The 17,012-nt window shown below is 58.8% G+C and overlaps 1 protein-coding gene across 1 annotated transcript in view; it reads right to left on the reverse strand.

Annotated features, from left to right (window-relative positions):
- Positions 1-4,868: 4,868 nt before the first annotated feature.
- The window catches only part of FBXL18 (F-box and leucine-rich repeat protein 18), a 29,381-nt gene continuing 17,237 nt past the window's right edge, over positions 4,869-17,012 (reverse strand). The window contains exon 4 of the mRNA XM_006889618.1: positions 4,869-5,025. Within this exon, the coding sequence (XP_006889680.1) occupies positions 4,869-5,025 (157 nt within the window). The remainder of the gene's footprint in view (positions 5,026-17,012) is intronic.

Consider the following 17,012-nt stretch of genomic DNA (forward strand, 5'->3'; position numbering starts at 1 on the left):
GACATGGGCACCTCACCGAGTGCAGGAACACGAATCCCTCACAGGAAGCCCTAGGGCCGCAGGAGGGACACCAGCCCTGGACAGACACTTGTCCCCATCATGGTGTCTCCCACGTCACCTGCCCTGAGCCCGACCCCCGAAGGCCCCACTGGTCCTCTTGGTTTTCCCAGGAGGCTGGCCCTTGCTGTGTGGTGAGGAAGGTCAGCCGGCACCTGGGACAGTCTGGCCGGGAGGCCCCGTGTAGGTGTCCTGGCCAAAGGCCTGGGTGAAGTCCCAGCAGACACTGGCATCAGCTGCCAGCGTGAGGACGCTTCCAGAACATTCCGGGCCCCACAGCTGAGGTTCTGGCCATCTGCACCTCGCTGGTCAAAATGCTTGGATGCTGAGAACATCATGAAAGGGCTGCTCTGCACCAGGATGTGGGGGTGGTGTGTGTGTGAGGGTATAGGGGTGTGGGGGGTGCGGGCTGTTAAGGAGCAGGAGGTGGCCACCTGGGGCCATCTCTCAGCCTCTTCCTCCTCCTCCTCCTGCTGTCACAGTGGCCCTGGCCAGGTGGCTGTCATCCACATATGTCCCCAGCTCATCGCTCCCCACCGAGCACTGAGGGGCTCCCCACCCCTGCCCTTCCCTCACAGAAGCCCCCTCCACGGAGTCCAAGTCCCAGGAAAGGTACGCCCTCTCCCCTCCCTCCTGCTCTGGCTGTCACACAGGACAGCCCCCACTGAAAGACCACAGACTGCTGGCTTCCTAAATCCAGCTCACTTTATTGGAAATGTTTCACATGCCACAAATGTACATGAAGTTCCCATTCAGGGTGGAGTTTGCCGCCGTGAACATGAAAATCCGGACATGGGCATCACTGTGAGGCCCATGTGTGTGGGTGGCGCACACCCAGTCATTTAGCACCTCTGCAGGGACACAGGGAGCCCCCCGGCTGCCCAGAGCTTGGTCCTCACTCCCAGGACACGGCCCCACCGGAGAACACACACGGCTTCCAGTTACACAGGGAACTGGAGCAGCAGACAGGCGCTGGGGCCGACACCCCACACACGCACCGCCACCCTGCACGCCCGCCTCACACACAGAGCACACCACACGTTTGCTCAATCACACCACCTCGCACCCTCCACGCTCACTTCACACCACACTTGCTCACTCGTCACCTCAAGAGCAGCCTTACACACCCACGTGCCTCACGTCACACTCACCTCGCACCCACGTACATAAGCCTGTACACACACACACACACACCTCTTACACTCCCACCCCCTCCCCCGTGAGCCCCTCAGGCGTCGTCCAGGTCCCAGTGGAAAGCGGTGGTCTGCTCCCTCAGGTCATCTCCACAGCCCCCGCCTGTGCAGGTACAGGCCCCATGTGCAGCCTCAGTCAGGCCCGAGCCCAGTGTGGCTCCTAACTGGACAGCTTGGGGCCCAGTGGAGAGGCCCCCAATCAACGTCTCTTCAGTGACTGACCTGTGGCACTCAGGTTTTCAAAATAACTGAGTTTTTTAAAACAAACAAAAAAAAATCAAGCTTCCAACATTGTCCCCATCCTGTCATCACCAGAGGACAGAAAGCCCACCGAGGCTGTGGCCAGCAGCATCCGCTCTCCAGCACCCGAGGGTCTAGGGGCCCACTGGTCAGAGGTCCAGCTCCCTCCCCGATGCTGGCTCTCCCCTCGGTCTATGATGAGGGCACTAATCCAGGCCCCAGGCCCAGCACTGCCTGAAAGCCTTCCAGTCCTGTCCCCGTTCACTGAACACTCAATCTCACAGGGGACCAGGAAAGCCACCCACAGCGCTGAGGGGGGAGAGGAGGGCCAGACCCGTTCTCAGGTTTCTCAGGTCAAAATGCCTCCCCTGGGGGCCCGCTGGAGCCAGTCCTGTGAGGCCTGGGAGTGGGAGATGAGGGCTGGGACACGGAGAGGGCCCAGGGTAGCAGGGTCTGAGGGTGGAGAACCACCGTGGGGGCAAGTAAGTGCTGGAGGGGAGAGCGCCTCCAGAGGGGGGCAGTGTGAGGTGGGGGAGGAAGGGCTTTAGTGTGAGACCATCACGGGGCAAGAAGTGCTGGAGGGGAGAGCTGCAGACTGGGGGGAGCCACCATGGGGGGCAGTGAGAGCTAGGGGGAAGGCACTGTGAGGGGAGGAGGAGGTGGGGGGTTACTGTGTAGGGCAGTGGGGGCTTGGGGGAAGAGTGAAGGGTGCAGGGACAGCCATCATGGTGGGGTGCAGGCTGGCAGAGCAGATCCAACATGATGGGGGGGTGGAGATAGTGGGGGCTGGGGAGTGGAGAGCCACCATGGGGGGGCAGTGAGGTTCAGGAGGGTCACTGTGTGTGGGGATTTGGGGAGGGGCAAGGGCTCGGGACACTCACGTGGACACACGTGTGGACATACAATGCATGCACATGCATGCTGATAGACACACTCATGTCTCTGCTTATGCACACACAAGCAGTCTTCTGGGTGCACACATTCGCACACGTGTGCACGCACATTACCCCAGGCACTCACACGTGTGCACACAGCCGCACATACACACATTACCCCAGGCACTCACACGTGTATGTGTACACACACATTACTCCAGGCACTCACACCTGTGCACACAGCCTCACATACACACATTTCTCCAGGCACTCACACGTGTGTACACACACACACACACACACGCGCAGGCACCTCTGCTGACCAGCACAGGCCATGCTCCCTCGGCTCACAGCATATGGCCGGCGCTCACCAACAGGGGACTATTAGGGTGGGCTCTCTCCCAGCGTAAAATGTTGCCGAATATAAATTGCAATTAACACCGGTGCCAAAACAGCACTTAGCGAAAATAAGCACATTATTAACATCTGGTGAATCGGCCCGGGTGGCTTGGCGGCAGAATTCCCGCTCTGAGTTAAAGGGCTGCGTTGGGCCGCTGGGCCACCAGGGCTACTGTGGGGGCTGTTCCCGGCCCTGCTGCCCCCACTCCCCTGCCCGCCAGCATAAATCGCCAAACCGCCACTGGGGCTGGCCACCCAGGCACCACTGCAGAACGCACGACTCGTTTCAGGAAGAGACGGCCATGTGGACACAGGCAGGATAGCTCTGATGGAAGGGGACACAGGAGATGTGACCCAGGGTCTAGAGGCCCTGAACCCCACCCCATCAGGAAGTGAGGGGACATGGGCCCAGGGCCTACAGCCTTGTGCCCTCAACCCTGCTGAGATACGAAGGGGACATGGGCCAGGGTCTGCAGCACCCTGCCCCCCCCCCACGTCAGGATGTGGAGGTCATTCGACTCTGAGTATAGGCAGCCAGGCCCATCCCAACCACCTTCCTCACTCAAGGTTGGAAAGAAAAGTCCAGAAGGGGGTTGGAGGCCCAGCAGGCCCCATGGCTCTGCCACCCTTGGGCCTGGGCAGCCTGTCCTGCAGCTGGAGGGAGGCCACATGTCCCTCGGCGCATCAGACTCCTCTCTGGACAGGCCTGGGAGCAGCCTGTGCTCAGGGAGGAGGCAGTCACCTCACGCACAGTGAGAAAAGCAGGGTGAGGGGCACAGAACCTCTCCATGTGAGCCGTCAGGATGCACGTGGCCCTGCAGGTGGGGGCAGGCATCCCATCAGCAGCCGTGCAGACCACTGGGGCAGCCAGGCACACAGGGACCACGGGTCCCCGAGCTGGACCCTGCAGCCTCGTCCATCAAGACTCCAGAGGCTCATCTCCCCCCGCAGAGCAGAAGCTGCAGGCACAGTGTGCCCTATCCCCAGCATAGGGACACTCAGACCACGGCCACCTGCCCAAGGAGCACAGAAGCCAGCGGCAGGGTCTGGAGGTCCTGGGGCAGGTGGCAGCCAGGCTCTGGGTTCCAGCACCACCAGGGCAGGTCAGCCCCTGGGACTGGAGTAGGCAGGTGGTGCAGGCAGTCCTGCTAGGGATGGGGGACCCTGCCTGACACTGCACCTAAGCCCCCACAGTGGATCTCAGAGCCCAGGCCAGCAGGGGTCAGGCCTGGACAGCAAGCTGGAGACTGGCCGTGGAGTTAGTGGGCAGGTGGTTTAAAATGCTGGAGGAGGAGACAGGACAGGGACCTTGCCCTGGTCAGGCCTAGTGTTCGTCCTGGACTTTAATACGCGTGTGCTCACACATGTGCACGAGTACATGCATGTCGTGTGCACGCCTCCTGCTCACATGAACACACACGTTTAGAACAGCCGGACCGCCTGGCAGCGGGCAAGGAGGCCTCCTGGTAAGAAGCAGGCCCAGCTCAGGCTGCACAGCCCCGAGGAGGGCCTGCAGGTCCCTGTGTCCAGCCTCAGGGATGACCTGTCACAGGCACTGGCCTGACTGCCCGGATCTGCCTCCCAGAGCTGGTGCAGCTCACCCCATCACAGCGCACAGCCTAGGCCTTGGGGACGTCAGCGTGACACCTGCCTGAGCCCCACCAGGAAGAGCTCAAGGGGCCAGACCTCTAGCATGGGTCAGTGTGGCCTCCTGGGACCAGGACGCTGGTGACAAGGACTGTGAGGATAGGGGTGGGATTCAGCCACACGGCTCCTCGGGGTCTCCGTCAGAGCCCCACAAAGTCCCCAATCCACCGACACAGGTCTCAGTTCATGACCTCGGGGGCCTGCCTGCTGCCCTCACACTCATCCCTTCTTCACCACACTCCCCATCGCCTCGGAGCAGAAACCCTCTAGTGTCACTGCAGCGTCCCCAGGGAGGAGGCGGCAGGAGCCCTGGCACCTGAGGGCAGCAGAGGGGGAGGGTGGTGCAGGGGGTGGTCTTCCTTTGGGTGCGCAGGGTCCTGGAGTCCAGCAGGTTCTCGGTCCTTCCTTGTGGCGGCGGCAGGCAGAGGCCGGGGCAGGGGCAGTCCTTGGGGGCTGCTCACCACCAGAGGTTGGGGGGCTCCTCAGCCACTCTGCTCTTGAACAAGGTGACCTCGTCCAGGTGCACCAGGGGGACATCCCGGATGACGTCAGTGAGGCCCTCGTGGAGCAGGGGGAAGATGACCACATTAAGTGCCGGCCGCTCTGCCTGGAAACTGAACCAGAGACACCATCAGCGGACTAGCCAGTGCAGGGATGTCCAGGGGATTTCAGGAAACAGGAGACCCCAAGACACCATCAGCAGACTGGCCAGGGCATTGATGCCCAGGGACCTTCAGGGAATCCCACAAGCCTGATAAGCAGCCTGACCTGGCAGGAGCCGGGAGTGGGGGCGGCACTGGTACCCATCACAACTCCCACTGGAATGACCCCCAGGGCCGGCCTGACCCCAGAGACAGCGAGAGGACACTAGTGACAGGTGGGCCCCTCGCAAGCCCCCAGGATGAGGTGCTGACGTGGCGCTGTGAGGGCAGGCCCATGTCTGACCCATCTTGTTGGGTCTTTCCTCCTTCACAGAACCTCTACCACTGAGGGGATAGTGCCGGACAGGACATTTCCTTCTGCTGGACATGGAGTGGCTATGGCTCAGAACGGAGCTGACAGCACTGAACAGTAACTGGCACAGTGGCCACCGCGTGGCACGTTCCGGCACGTTCCAGCCCCAGTGTCAGCTGAGGAGGAACTTCAGAGCACGCGCCTAGGTCTTGTCAGCGCACTCTCCACGTGGGGGCGGGAGTCGCAGGAGATCGAGCCCCAGTGTGTCTGCCGGGGCAGCCTGTCATCTTCACGACCATGCAATGGCCACTCTGTCCCTTCACGCCCCAGGAGCTGAGGCATAATAAGGTTACAGCCCCACACCCTGGCCTGTTCGGAAGGGCGCTGGGCCAGAGCTGACCGCAGCTCAGATGGGCACTCCACATCCACCTTCTGATGCCCCTCAGTCAAAGAGGTGAAGACCTACACCTAACCCCGGGGCAGTGCGTGCCCATCTACAGGGAGGCCTGCTGCTCAAAGCCGCAGACGGAGGGGTGATGCCTTCAAACAACCAGCCGTATGGGAACAACAGGGCCTGGACCAAGCAGAGGAGGCAGGAAGGGCCAGGAAAAGAGGATGAGTGGAAACGGGAAACGCAGGGAGGAAGTGGGAGAAGCAAAGCTCCAATGTGAGGACTGCAGCCCACGTCCTGACTCAAAGTGAGTTAACGTACAGAAAACCAATTTGTTCTGTAAACTTTCACTCAAATTACACCAACAGGTTAACAACTAAGGAACAAAAGAGCATACACAGGGCTGCCATCAGTCAGCAATGACCATGAACTCGAGGTGAAGGGTGGACAGAGGAAGCCCCCCTGGAGTCAGAGGTCTCGGGATGCTAGGTGAGCCTCAGCTTCCCTCCAGGAGAGGGGGTGCCCGGCACAGGGACCAGAGCATCTCCCTCGAGCGGAAGCAGGACAGAGGATGAGGAGGGCCGGGGAAGAGCCGATGCCTCTGAATTACGGTGCTGGTGAAAAAAATGCACAATCACAGCAATCTTAAAGGAAGGGCAGGCAAAGCATGCCTTAGACCAAGCACGCCTTAGACCAAGCAGGCCTTACACCAAGCAGGCCTTACACCAAGCACGCCTTAGACCAAGCACGGAAAACGCAGCTGTCACCCAGCACCTGAGGTGGGTCATAGCAAGGGAAAGATCTGGGGCAAAGGCAGCAGCATGGCAGAGGCGAGGGGCAGCAGGAGAGGAAGGCCCTCCATGCCATGGGCTAAGCCAGGGCCACAATGTGGGCCCGTGCCTGGCAGAGACCATGTGGACAGTGTGGACCTGGCGGAGCCTCCTCTGTGCTCCAGGCTGTTGTGGGTTGGAACTGACTCAATGCCACGTAAGGAGACACATCTCCCCGCCTTGCGGAGAAGGGACGAGAGGACGGCGATCTGGGACTCGCTGGGTGGGGGTGCTCCAGTAGCACCTGCAGCCAGCCGACGGAGGGCAGGAGTTAGCACCCCACTGCACATGTGGACAGGCTTCCAGCAACCTGGTGTGCTGGCCGCAGAGATGCCGAGGAAACACTTCCAGTTCTGCAGCCCTCCTCTGCATCTGTGGGAAGACCGGAGCCCGGTGGGCGAGCCTGGGCCTGTGCGCCCTCCCCCTCCACTGACTTGAAATAGGATCTGTTGAGTGCAGGGCGTGCCAGGGCCCCCTACACCCCTTCCAGCCATGCTCCTGCCACCCCAGCGCTGGGAGAGAAGCTGTCAAGACGGGAAGCCAGGATTATTCCTGCCAGAAGCAAAGAATGTGTCCCGCCTACCAGGGGCTGGCCAGGTGGCCAGGGCGCAGCACTGAGGGGCGACAAAGTCCCCTGGGAGAGGCAGGGAGCTGACTGCTCTCTCCCACCCCTGGCTGTACCACAGGGGCCCTTGGACTGACTTCTGATCCACCAAATCTCCAAGCACCTCCAATTGGAGGGTCTTTCTGCTAACATACCTCTTACCAGTTTCTACAAGTGTCTGGGAAGTCTGAATGAATACAACTGGTCAACAGACAGAAGAGATCCATATTCATGCCCATTCCAAAGAAAGGCGATCCAGGAGGATGGGGAAGTTAGCAAACAGCATCACTAATACTACATACAAATAACATTTTTCTGACAATAATTCAAAACCAGCCAGAGCAGTACACTGAGGGGGAATTGCAAGAAATAACGAACACCCACCCGCAGGCTCTGTAAACAGGACACTCGGCACCTCCGAGGAAGCGGGTGGGTTGACTGGCATCGGGCAGATCCGTGCTACACCAGGAGACAGGGGCTAGTCAGGGAGTGGGACGGGGGGCAGAGCGCAGACCACCGCGTGGGGGACACGCTCATCTCTAATCTCCAGTGAACACAAACGCACCACCGTGGACCCAGTTTTGCCTGAGTGACCTGCAGGATGGAGTAGACCCACCCGTGGGGTTTCCAACACTGTGACCTCCACGGAAACTGACTGTGTCACCTTCCCGCAATGGAGGGGCTGGTGGGATTTGAACCACTGACTGCAGAGTTAGCAGCCCAGCACTAACCCCTGGCACCACCAAGGTTCCAGCACACAAACACGTACGGCCCAGTCACCGTCCACGAACCACGTAGGAGCAGCAGCGGCAGCTGCCCAGGAATGGGACAACTTTTTCTTGTCTCAGTTCTCTAGCGCTGCCGTATCAGAAAACACAAGGGAGACCCTTTACACAAGAATCTGTTTTCCACAGTGTGTTTCACAGGCTGTCATGAGCTGCTGAGTCAGAAGTGACCCACAGCTCACCCTCCAGCAGGTTTTCAGAGGCTGTAAACTGCACAGGACGAGACTGCCCATCTTTCTCCCATGGAGCAGCTGATGGATTTGAACTGCCAGCCTTTGAGTTGGCAGCACAACTCTTTACCCACCAGAGTTCTTCGAAGAGGGTAGAAGGCTGAATTCCAAGAAGCCGAACCACACAAAGAACTCAGCGTTAAGACTGGAGGGACAGAGTGTGGTATGCAGATGACACTTCATAGGAAATGAAAACTTGAACCTCTAATGACCCTCACAGCACAGAAAGCAAACAAAAATCCTCACTTCTCCAAGCAGGAAACACCGAGACACACTGAGAAACGTGAACTGTCAAGGGTTTCATTTTATTTGGATCTCTGTTGAGGTCCACATGAGCCAGAGCCAAGAAATCAAACGGCACACGGCATCGGGCGGATGTGCCGTAAATGATCTTTTTCAAGTGTCAAAGAACAAGGGTGTCCTCACGCGTCTCACTCAAGCCACAGCAGCTTCAGTCACCACGGTGGGGGATGCTTTTTCATATGCATGTGAAGTGGGACAATACATAAGAATGACCAAGGAACTGGCCCTTTGAACGGGGTGCTGAGGAAGCACCCTGCACACACACCACGGGCCTCAGGAGGGCAGGCAAGCCTGTCCTGGGGAAGAGAGGCTCCTGGGCTGGGGAGATAGCACCTCATGCATGGTGGACAAGTTACCAGGAGGGACCACGCTCCCAGTCAAGAGGAAGACCCTCAAGGCGTGGACCAACGTAGTGGCCACTACAGTGGGCACAAGCGTGACAATGGTGAGGACGGCAGAGGCCAGGCAGGACTGTCCGTACGGTGGCCCCCTCAATGCCACGGAACCATGGAGCTCGTGGAAAGCTTCCTGCCGCCCTCAGCTCTGGGGGACGATGTCTTGTCTGCGACTCCACCCCTGGCTGGTCTCCGTGGAGCCTGGCGTGTCTATCTCCCCATCTCCGCTGGCTGCTCGACCCTCACTCTGCTGGTTATCTCCGCAGACTGACTGAAACTGTATCCCACCTTAATCCTGCTTTATTAACATGCAGAGACAACCCATTCTAACTGAGTTTACAACCACAGACCTGCCTGGGAGCTGGTTCCCCCACGGAGCCCCCTCTCAGGTCTCTAGGGCTAGGAATCTTGAAGGGGTCGGAGTAGCCCACCTGAGTCCCCTGGAGGGGACAACGGACTCCGTCAGCAGTCCAGCATGGTCTCACATTTAATCTTGACAACACGCCCTGCTTGAGAAATGTAGCTCACTCCGGAACAGCCTGCTTCTTCCATTTCAGTCTTAAAGCCTGGTGGTGCACTGATTAAGTACTCAGCTGCTAACAGACAGGTTGGCTGTTCAAATCCACCCACTGGCTTCTCAGAGAAAGACCCAACCATGGGCTCCCATGAAGATTATGGCCTACGGGGCAGCCATAAGCCGTCACATGAACAGTGACATGAATGGACTCGACACGATAGCACAGCCCTAAAGTGGGTGAGAGATCTGCCTGTGAAACACAGCACAGCCTCATGGTACACGTACCGACAGACTCGACACTGAGATAACCGGGGGGAGGGTGATGAAACAGACCCCGGGTGGGGAGGAGGCGAGACGCTGGGCTGCTAACTGCCGCCCGGGCAGCGCGAGGCCACCGGCAGCCCGGGCCGCTTCCTCCATCCTGATTTACAGCCGCAGGCACCTGGGCACTCCGGTGCGTCCATGTTCACGACGGCGGCCTGGCCTTCCTGGGGAAGCCTGCCCGCGGAGATAACAGCCTCCTCCCGCCTCACAGCTATAAAGGATGTCCCCCTCCAATGTGAGCTGTAAATCCTGACCTCTGTGCCTGTGGTTATGATGTCGTTTGAGAACGGTTCGTCTTTGTTATGTTAATAAAGCACGATTAGCGGACGGTGTCTCTGGAGTCCATCTCTTCTGAGATATAGAAGAAATGAAAGCGGTGAGCAGAGGAGACTGGGTAAGGCTGATGCCAGGCCTCGTGGTGATCTCCAAGGAACCAGGAGGCAGAAGCTGGGCAGACGGGATGTTCCGCCAGGACCAACAGAGCCTCCCCTGGAGCCAGCACCCTGACTGCGGACGTCGCCCTCTAACCGAGAGACAGATGTGCCTGCAAAGCCACCCACTCGCGGTGCTTCCGTCACACCAGCACTGGAGAACCAAGCAGATGCTTCAAGTGCTGCAGCTGTGTTTGTTTTTCTAGAAATTTCCTGGAGTTGTTTCTCCTCCAGAGTTTCCTTCTGTAGCTTCAACATTTAAAGTCTTGTCTTGTCGTGGGAGACGGAGGCCCCACACGACGGGTGAGGGGTGACAAAAGGGCACACTGACCAGTCCACGCCAAACAGGAAGGTGTCAGCAGAGCTTGGGCATGTTCAAACCCCAGCCTGGCCTGGGAGCCCTCTTGAGGTACTGGGTACAGACCAAAGATGTCTCCCTACACCCCCAGAGTGTCCTGGATGTGACCAGGGACGCCTAGCTCCAGTCAGACCACCCAGAGCCATCTGATAGAGGGGAGCGTGGCCAACAGTGGCAGACAGTGGCAGGGCCACCAGCTGGGAAGTAATCCATGCCCAGGAAGGAGTATCTCCCAAGACTGCCCTGTTCACTGGCTCCCATAGCCATGTCCCTTCCATGACCGCACTGGTCCATCAGTTCCCACAGCCACATCTCCTCTACCCCATGGACCCTACTTCCCATGATCTTAGTGCTCTGTGCTTTGCATCTTGCAGTTAAGAAGAGGCATGTGGAATCACTAGACCTAGTGCATGGCTGAGTTTCTGAACCGACGGCTCCCTGGTGTGAAGCCTGGCAGAGGCAGTGTCCCAGGGCTGTGGGGGTCCTGGCCTGGGGCACCCACTGACTGCTGTTTTTTGGGCCTCAGAGAAGTCACAGTTCCAGGTTTCAGGGTTTGCCAGGTCCCCTGGTCAGCACTAGGGTCCTCGCCAGGGAGGCTACCACCCTGCTTAGATGCACACGGGTCCCCAGATCAGGGCACAGATGGACTCAGGTCCAGCTGGCTTGGGCCATGAGGACTTGACTAAGCGCAGCTTTGCTGTCCTGAGTGCTCCTTAGGGAGGCAGTCAACCTTGAGGGGTCTCACTCACCACTGGTCTGGGAAGGGGCTCTGGGGAGGGGGCCAATTCCCACCATCACGGAAAAGGCCAGCAGGGTCACACTTGCGGGTGTGCCTGAGGGAACCTTCACGAAGCTAGTCATGGGGAGGTCAGGCCTGGCGAAGGAAGGCCTCGGGCCTCGGGGGTGAGTGACCAGAAGATGTAGAGTCCTTACAGGTGTCCCCAAGGGGTGGCCACATGGATCCATTCTTGTGTCCCAGGGCCTGGACCACGCCAGGTTTGCCCAGCAGGGGAGGCTGTGTGATCAAGGCTGTGTGGACTCTGAGGGCAGCTCCCTTCACCAGTCAAGGGACGTTCCCGAGTCGTGAGGAGGTCAACTGCTGGGATGCAGGAGTGCTGCAGTTGCTTAGTGACCTGAGGATTCCGCCACCAGGATCCTGTACCCTGTGTCCTGTATCCAGTACGTTGTACCCTGTGTCCTATACCTTGTACTCTGTATCCAGTACACTGTACCCTGTATCCAGTACCCTGTACATCGTACCCTGTACCCTGTATCCAGTATCCTGTCCTCTGTCCCCTGTATCCAGTACCCTGTACCCTTTATCCAGCACCCTGTCCCCTGTACCCAGTACCTTCTACCCTGTATCCTGTACCCAGTACCCTGTACCCAGTACCTTGTACCCGGTATGTACACCGTATCCCAGCACCAGCCCTCACTGTGAGAGTGGAGCAGCAAGCTGGGGTCTGCGCACCCCTTGGCTCTGCTCCCCCTGTGAGGCTGTGGCATGTGACAAGAGGGCATCGTGGGGGGCCCACCCCAAGGCACATGCCCAGTGTGGTGGAGGGACCTGCCTCTCAGGACCTCAAGAACCAAGGCGTCTGTTCCAGGACACGGACGGGCCTTGGGTTTGTCTGTTAGCCCTGTCGTTTGAGGGGTTTTGCCTCTGTTCTGTCCTCTTACTGGGAGTCTCCTCCAGCAAAGAGGGAGCAAAGCTCTGGGACGGTGGGTGTGGCCTGGCTGCCATGGGGTGTCAGAAGGTGAGGTGAGCGGGTCTGGTGACTCCGTGTGGCGGGGGAGGCCCTGGGCAGTGCTGTGGTTGTGGCAGCTGATGGGCCAGTGAGGGAAAGGAAGGGGTGTGGCTGTGAAAATTAATGGACAGGGAAATTGGGGGAGGGGGGGTGCGGTTGTGGGAACTGATGGGCCAGTGAGCTTAGGGAATGGGTGTAGCTGCCGAAATTAATGCACAGGGAAACCCGTGGCCATGTGACCTGATGGACAGGGAAATCATGGGGGCATGGCCATGTGACCTGATGGACAAGGAAATGGGGGCATGGCCGTGGGAATGAACAAACAGGGAAATCAGGGGGGTGTGGCCATGTGAACTGATGTTCAAGGAAATGGGGCGTGGCCGTGGGAACTAATGGACAGAGAAATCACGGAGGGGCGTGGCCGTGGGAGGTGGCCAGGAAGACAGGTTTGACCTTGGCAGGGCGCTATGGGGCCCAGAGTGTCAAGTGTCACTTTGAGAAATAAATGTGAACCTGTGTGATGCCACAAGGCCAGGCTGGGAGTGGAGGAATCAAGCAAGGAGAGGGAAACCCAAAATTCCCACCAGAGGGGCCCTCAGCTCAGGCAGCTGAAGGGGACAGAGGGCAGCAGCCTGGCTCCGTGGACGCTGGGAGGGAGCTGAGGGAAAGGCGGTCCCAAGACTGAGTGCCATGTGGCCTGCTCCACCCACCACTGACCAGGCCCCACTGTCCGTGTGTCAGTGTTAATGGACAACGACTGCGTGGCTCAGCCTGGGCTGGGATGACTCAGGGTTTGGGGAGGGGCAGGAAATGAAGCAGACAGAGCAAGCCCTGCCCAGTGTGCACAGATGGCCAGCTGTGGCCACTCGGCATCCCTGGAGGAGGCGGTCATTGCAACACCAGGGATGCGGACATCCACTTCCACAGCAGAAGCAAGAGGGGGACAGTCAGAAGCACTGCCTGCCCTCCACAAGCTGGCTGGAGTGTGGCGGACCGAGGGGCCGAGGAGGGCAGGGCACAGGGGGCCAAGCGAAGCTGAGAGGAGACGAGAGGCCACCCCAACGCCATGGCCATCAAGCTGATCCTGACCCAGTGACCCTGTAGGGCAGAGCAGACCTGCCCCGTCGGGTTCTAGGACATCTTTCCCAAAACAGAGCACCTCATCTCTCAAACCACTGGCAGGTTCAAGCCACTGACCTCTGAGTCAGCAGCCCAGCACCAAGAGGGCCCCTCTGGATGCTACCAGAAGCCAGGAACCTCAGCCTGAACCTTGAAAGAGCAAAGACATGGACGGACGTGAAAGATGCGAGCGTGGAGGCTGTCCTAGACCCTGTGTCCAGCAGGACCTCGCCAGGGCCATGACGCTGTAATGGGCAGCATTCGACTGCCCGGACTGCAGGGCACAAACCCTTGACCCCTGGTTAAGTGCTTGGCTGGGCAAAGGCTGGCAGTTCACACCTCCCAGCAGAGGGAGGAGGCCAGGCCACCTGCTCCTGAAATGATGACGGGCTGGACACCCTAGTGGGCAGTGCTCCTGTCACATGGGGTCACCGTGAGTGAGGACAACAATGTAACTGAGGAACCCTAGTTAACACATTGTCACGGGAGGACACTGGTTGGTCTGTCACCACAACAAACCAAACACAGGTAACAGTTAATGACATGATGATGAAAGGGCTGCAGGGACCGAAAATGCTGTACTTTACACACCATTAATCCTGAAAACTCATCCGCCCTTCCGCACGGCCGACCCACGGCACGCCTGGCAGACAGGGCAGCCTGCCCCGCAGGGCTGCTAGGGTTCCACACCTCTCCACACGCAGACGGCCTCGTCCTCCTGCACAGAAAGTGGGCCCTTAACCACCGTGCCACCAGGGGCCCTTCCAATTAACAAGAGACAATGAATTCAAGCCCACTGCCATTGGTTCCAGCTCAGCGGCCCCCCACGGCTTCCACGGCTGCCCATCTTAATGAGAGGAGACCACCACATTGTTCAGCTAACAGCATGTGGACTGAACACACACCTTTCAGCTATCAGCCCAACACTTAACCCACACCACCACCAGGGCTCAGGAATGAAAAGCGAAGATCTTCACTGCTGCACCCACATCATCTCTAACCGTGATAACCATTCCCATGGCAGGTATCAGATTTGCCTCACAGTCCAGGAAACTGAGGCAATCTGCTCTGCCAGCCTTTCCCAGGGGCCAGCACCGCAGGGCCCCACCAAGCCCACCAGGGCATGGGCATCGGACGTGCACTGGCTGATCATGTCCACCTGGGAGGCAGACGATGTCAGAGGGACCACAGGGGCCCACCAGATAGCCCTGGCCTGTGCCTTGGTCCCCCTGCTCCCCAGGGCCGCCCCAGAGCTCCCAGTGGACCACAGGAGCCCAGGCAGGCAGGGAAGGAGGCTGTCCAGTTACTGCTCTGGTGGGAACAGGTCTGCAGAGGGGAGCTGCTGGCATGGCCACAGCGCCACCTGCTGGGGGCCCTGCAGAGCGGCAGCTAGCTGGCCAGCCAGGCTCCCATTCCCAGAACTGAGAAGGGGAGAGTGGGGCTCCTACTGGCTGAGGAGCTGCACGGCCAACCCAAAGGTGAGCGCTTCAGATCCACCAGCTGCACCACAGGAGTAAGTGCTTTCCACCTGCTGGAGGGTGAGCAGGACTTGGCTCTGCAGCAAAGAGCTGAGGGAAGGTGACAGGGAAACAGAAGCTGAGACTGTCAGCAAGTGCACGGAGACCCCTCGCCCTGTTCTCTCACTTCCGGCATGTCTGAAACTTTCCATAATGAAACACTCAGGGGAAACCAAACACAACACTGGTCGATCTCCCCACGGATTTCAATGAGCCTGATGTAAACGATATACCTGGAAATGAGAGGTTGGTTCTCAGTCTACGTGCAAGGCTTCACAGAGTCACACACTGACTTCTGGTTACTCATGTTGTTCTGATCCTGTCCCGTGCCGCCTTCACGATCTCCGACCCACTCAAAGCCCACTGGCATAATTAGTTACTAACAGGTGCATTTAGGGAGCTCTGAGGACCTAGAAGTAAGAAATCGGGCTGCAATCCCAAAGGCATGCAGTTTAAAGCCACCAGCCTGTCCACAGGAGAAGGATGGGCAGTCTCCTCCTATGCGATTAACTGCCTCTGGAAACCCGCTGGTGGGTCAGCTATGGTCAGTTCCCACTGGATGGTACATAACAACAACAACAACAGATACTTTTAAAAAATTTTCATCAGCCCTGGAACAGCAGCTGAGGCCAGGGGGAGCTGTGTGGATGGGCACTTGCTGTCTTTCTTCACTAACTGGGCAGTGGTCTCCAGGGCCCCAGCCTCCCAGGGCTGCTTCTGCCCCAGATGTAGCCAAGACTATGTGGAGCAAAGACAAAGCACAGGGGAGGTGGGCAGGGGAGAAGGCCAGCAGCTGATACCCATGAGGGAACGCGGTCTGGTCCGTCCACCCCTGGGGCCGTTCACCAGGCTCACGGGCAGGAGTGCAGCCAGGTAAGACGGGTTTCAGCAGACCGGAGAAGACCCCTCTGGCAGCCGCTGAAATGGGGCCCCTGTCACCAGCAGTCACAGTGGAGATGGGAGGTGGGAGATGCTTCCACAGAGTTGGACGCTGCATTCACCCGCCAGCAAGGCCCTGGCCAACTTCAGCAGCACATTCTGGGGTGAGAGACGCCCATGACATTTCTCTCCCAGGGGGAAACTTCCTGAACTGGGTGAGGGCCATTCCCTTCAGAGGCCGGAGACCCACTACACTGCACCTGAGTTTTCACAGTGAGGCTAATGGTACTGCCACCAGGTCTTCTGCAGTCTGAATGGCAGCTGTGCTCAGAAAGCAGGAGTCAGCCCAGCCTCCAGATCCTCAACCCAGACCCTGGACTTCCAACTCAGCTCCATCAGCCTTGGCCCAGCTCCCAGGTCCCCAGTGTAGACACTGAACTCCCAGGTTAGCCCACTGGCCACTAGGGTTAACCCAGCCCTCAGCCGCCCTCAGCCCAGCCTCAAGCCCCAGGGTGGGCAGGCAGCTGAGTAGGTCAACACAGCCCTACTGCTGGGCAACCAGACGGTCTCTCTGGGAAACGGGCAGCGTCTCCATGCTGCTGACCAGGGGCGTCCAACATCTCTGACCAATGGTGGCTGGAGGAGGGGCAGTATCCTGCCACAAGCCCAGACGTGGGGACAAATGGGGACCAAAGGACAGGTACAAAGTACGCCCGGGACCTTCACCTAACTGAGGCCAGCCTGGGCCTCTCCTCAAACACCAGACACCCGACCCAACAGCCTCTGGCAGGGGTCACCTTAAACTCAGCTCTGAAGACCTTTGGGGCACAATCTGCTGCCCAGTGCCAGTATAGCTTTCGGGAACCACGTGGTGGTCTCCAGGGTTCTCTTTATAGATATTACACACAGGTTCACACACACACACATGCACGCACATACACACGTACACAAGTGCATGCACACTCAGCACCCCCACAGAGGAATCACCGCTACTCCACACGGACGTGTACACACAGCACCCACACTGTATACACAGCACACAAACCAACATTACCCAACACGCACGTGGAATCACAGCTACCCCACTTCTGCAGGGGAAGGCTCAGGACTGAGAACTGGTCACATCCAGGACAGGCTAGTCTGGGAACAGCTGAGTCCTTCCTACAGAACCTGGACACCAGAGGCTGGGCCCTTGGGCCATAGCCCCAGTGAGTGG

This window comes from Elephantulus edwardii, unplaced genomic scaffold (assembly GCF_000299155.1).
Source record: "Elephantulus edwardii isolate Elephantulus edwardi_28Jun2011 unplaced genomic scaffold, EleEdw1.0 scaffold00080, whole genome shotgun sequence".
NCBI classification, from domain to species: Eukaryota; Metazoa; Chordata; class Mammalia; order Macroscelidea; family Macroscelididae; genus Elephantulus; species Elephantulus edwardii.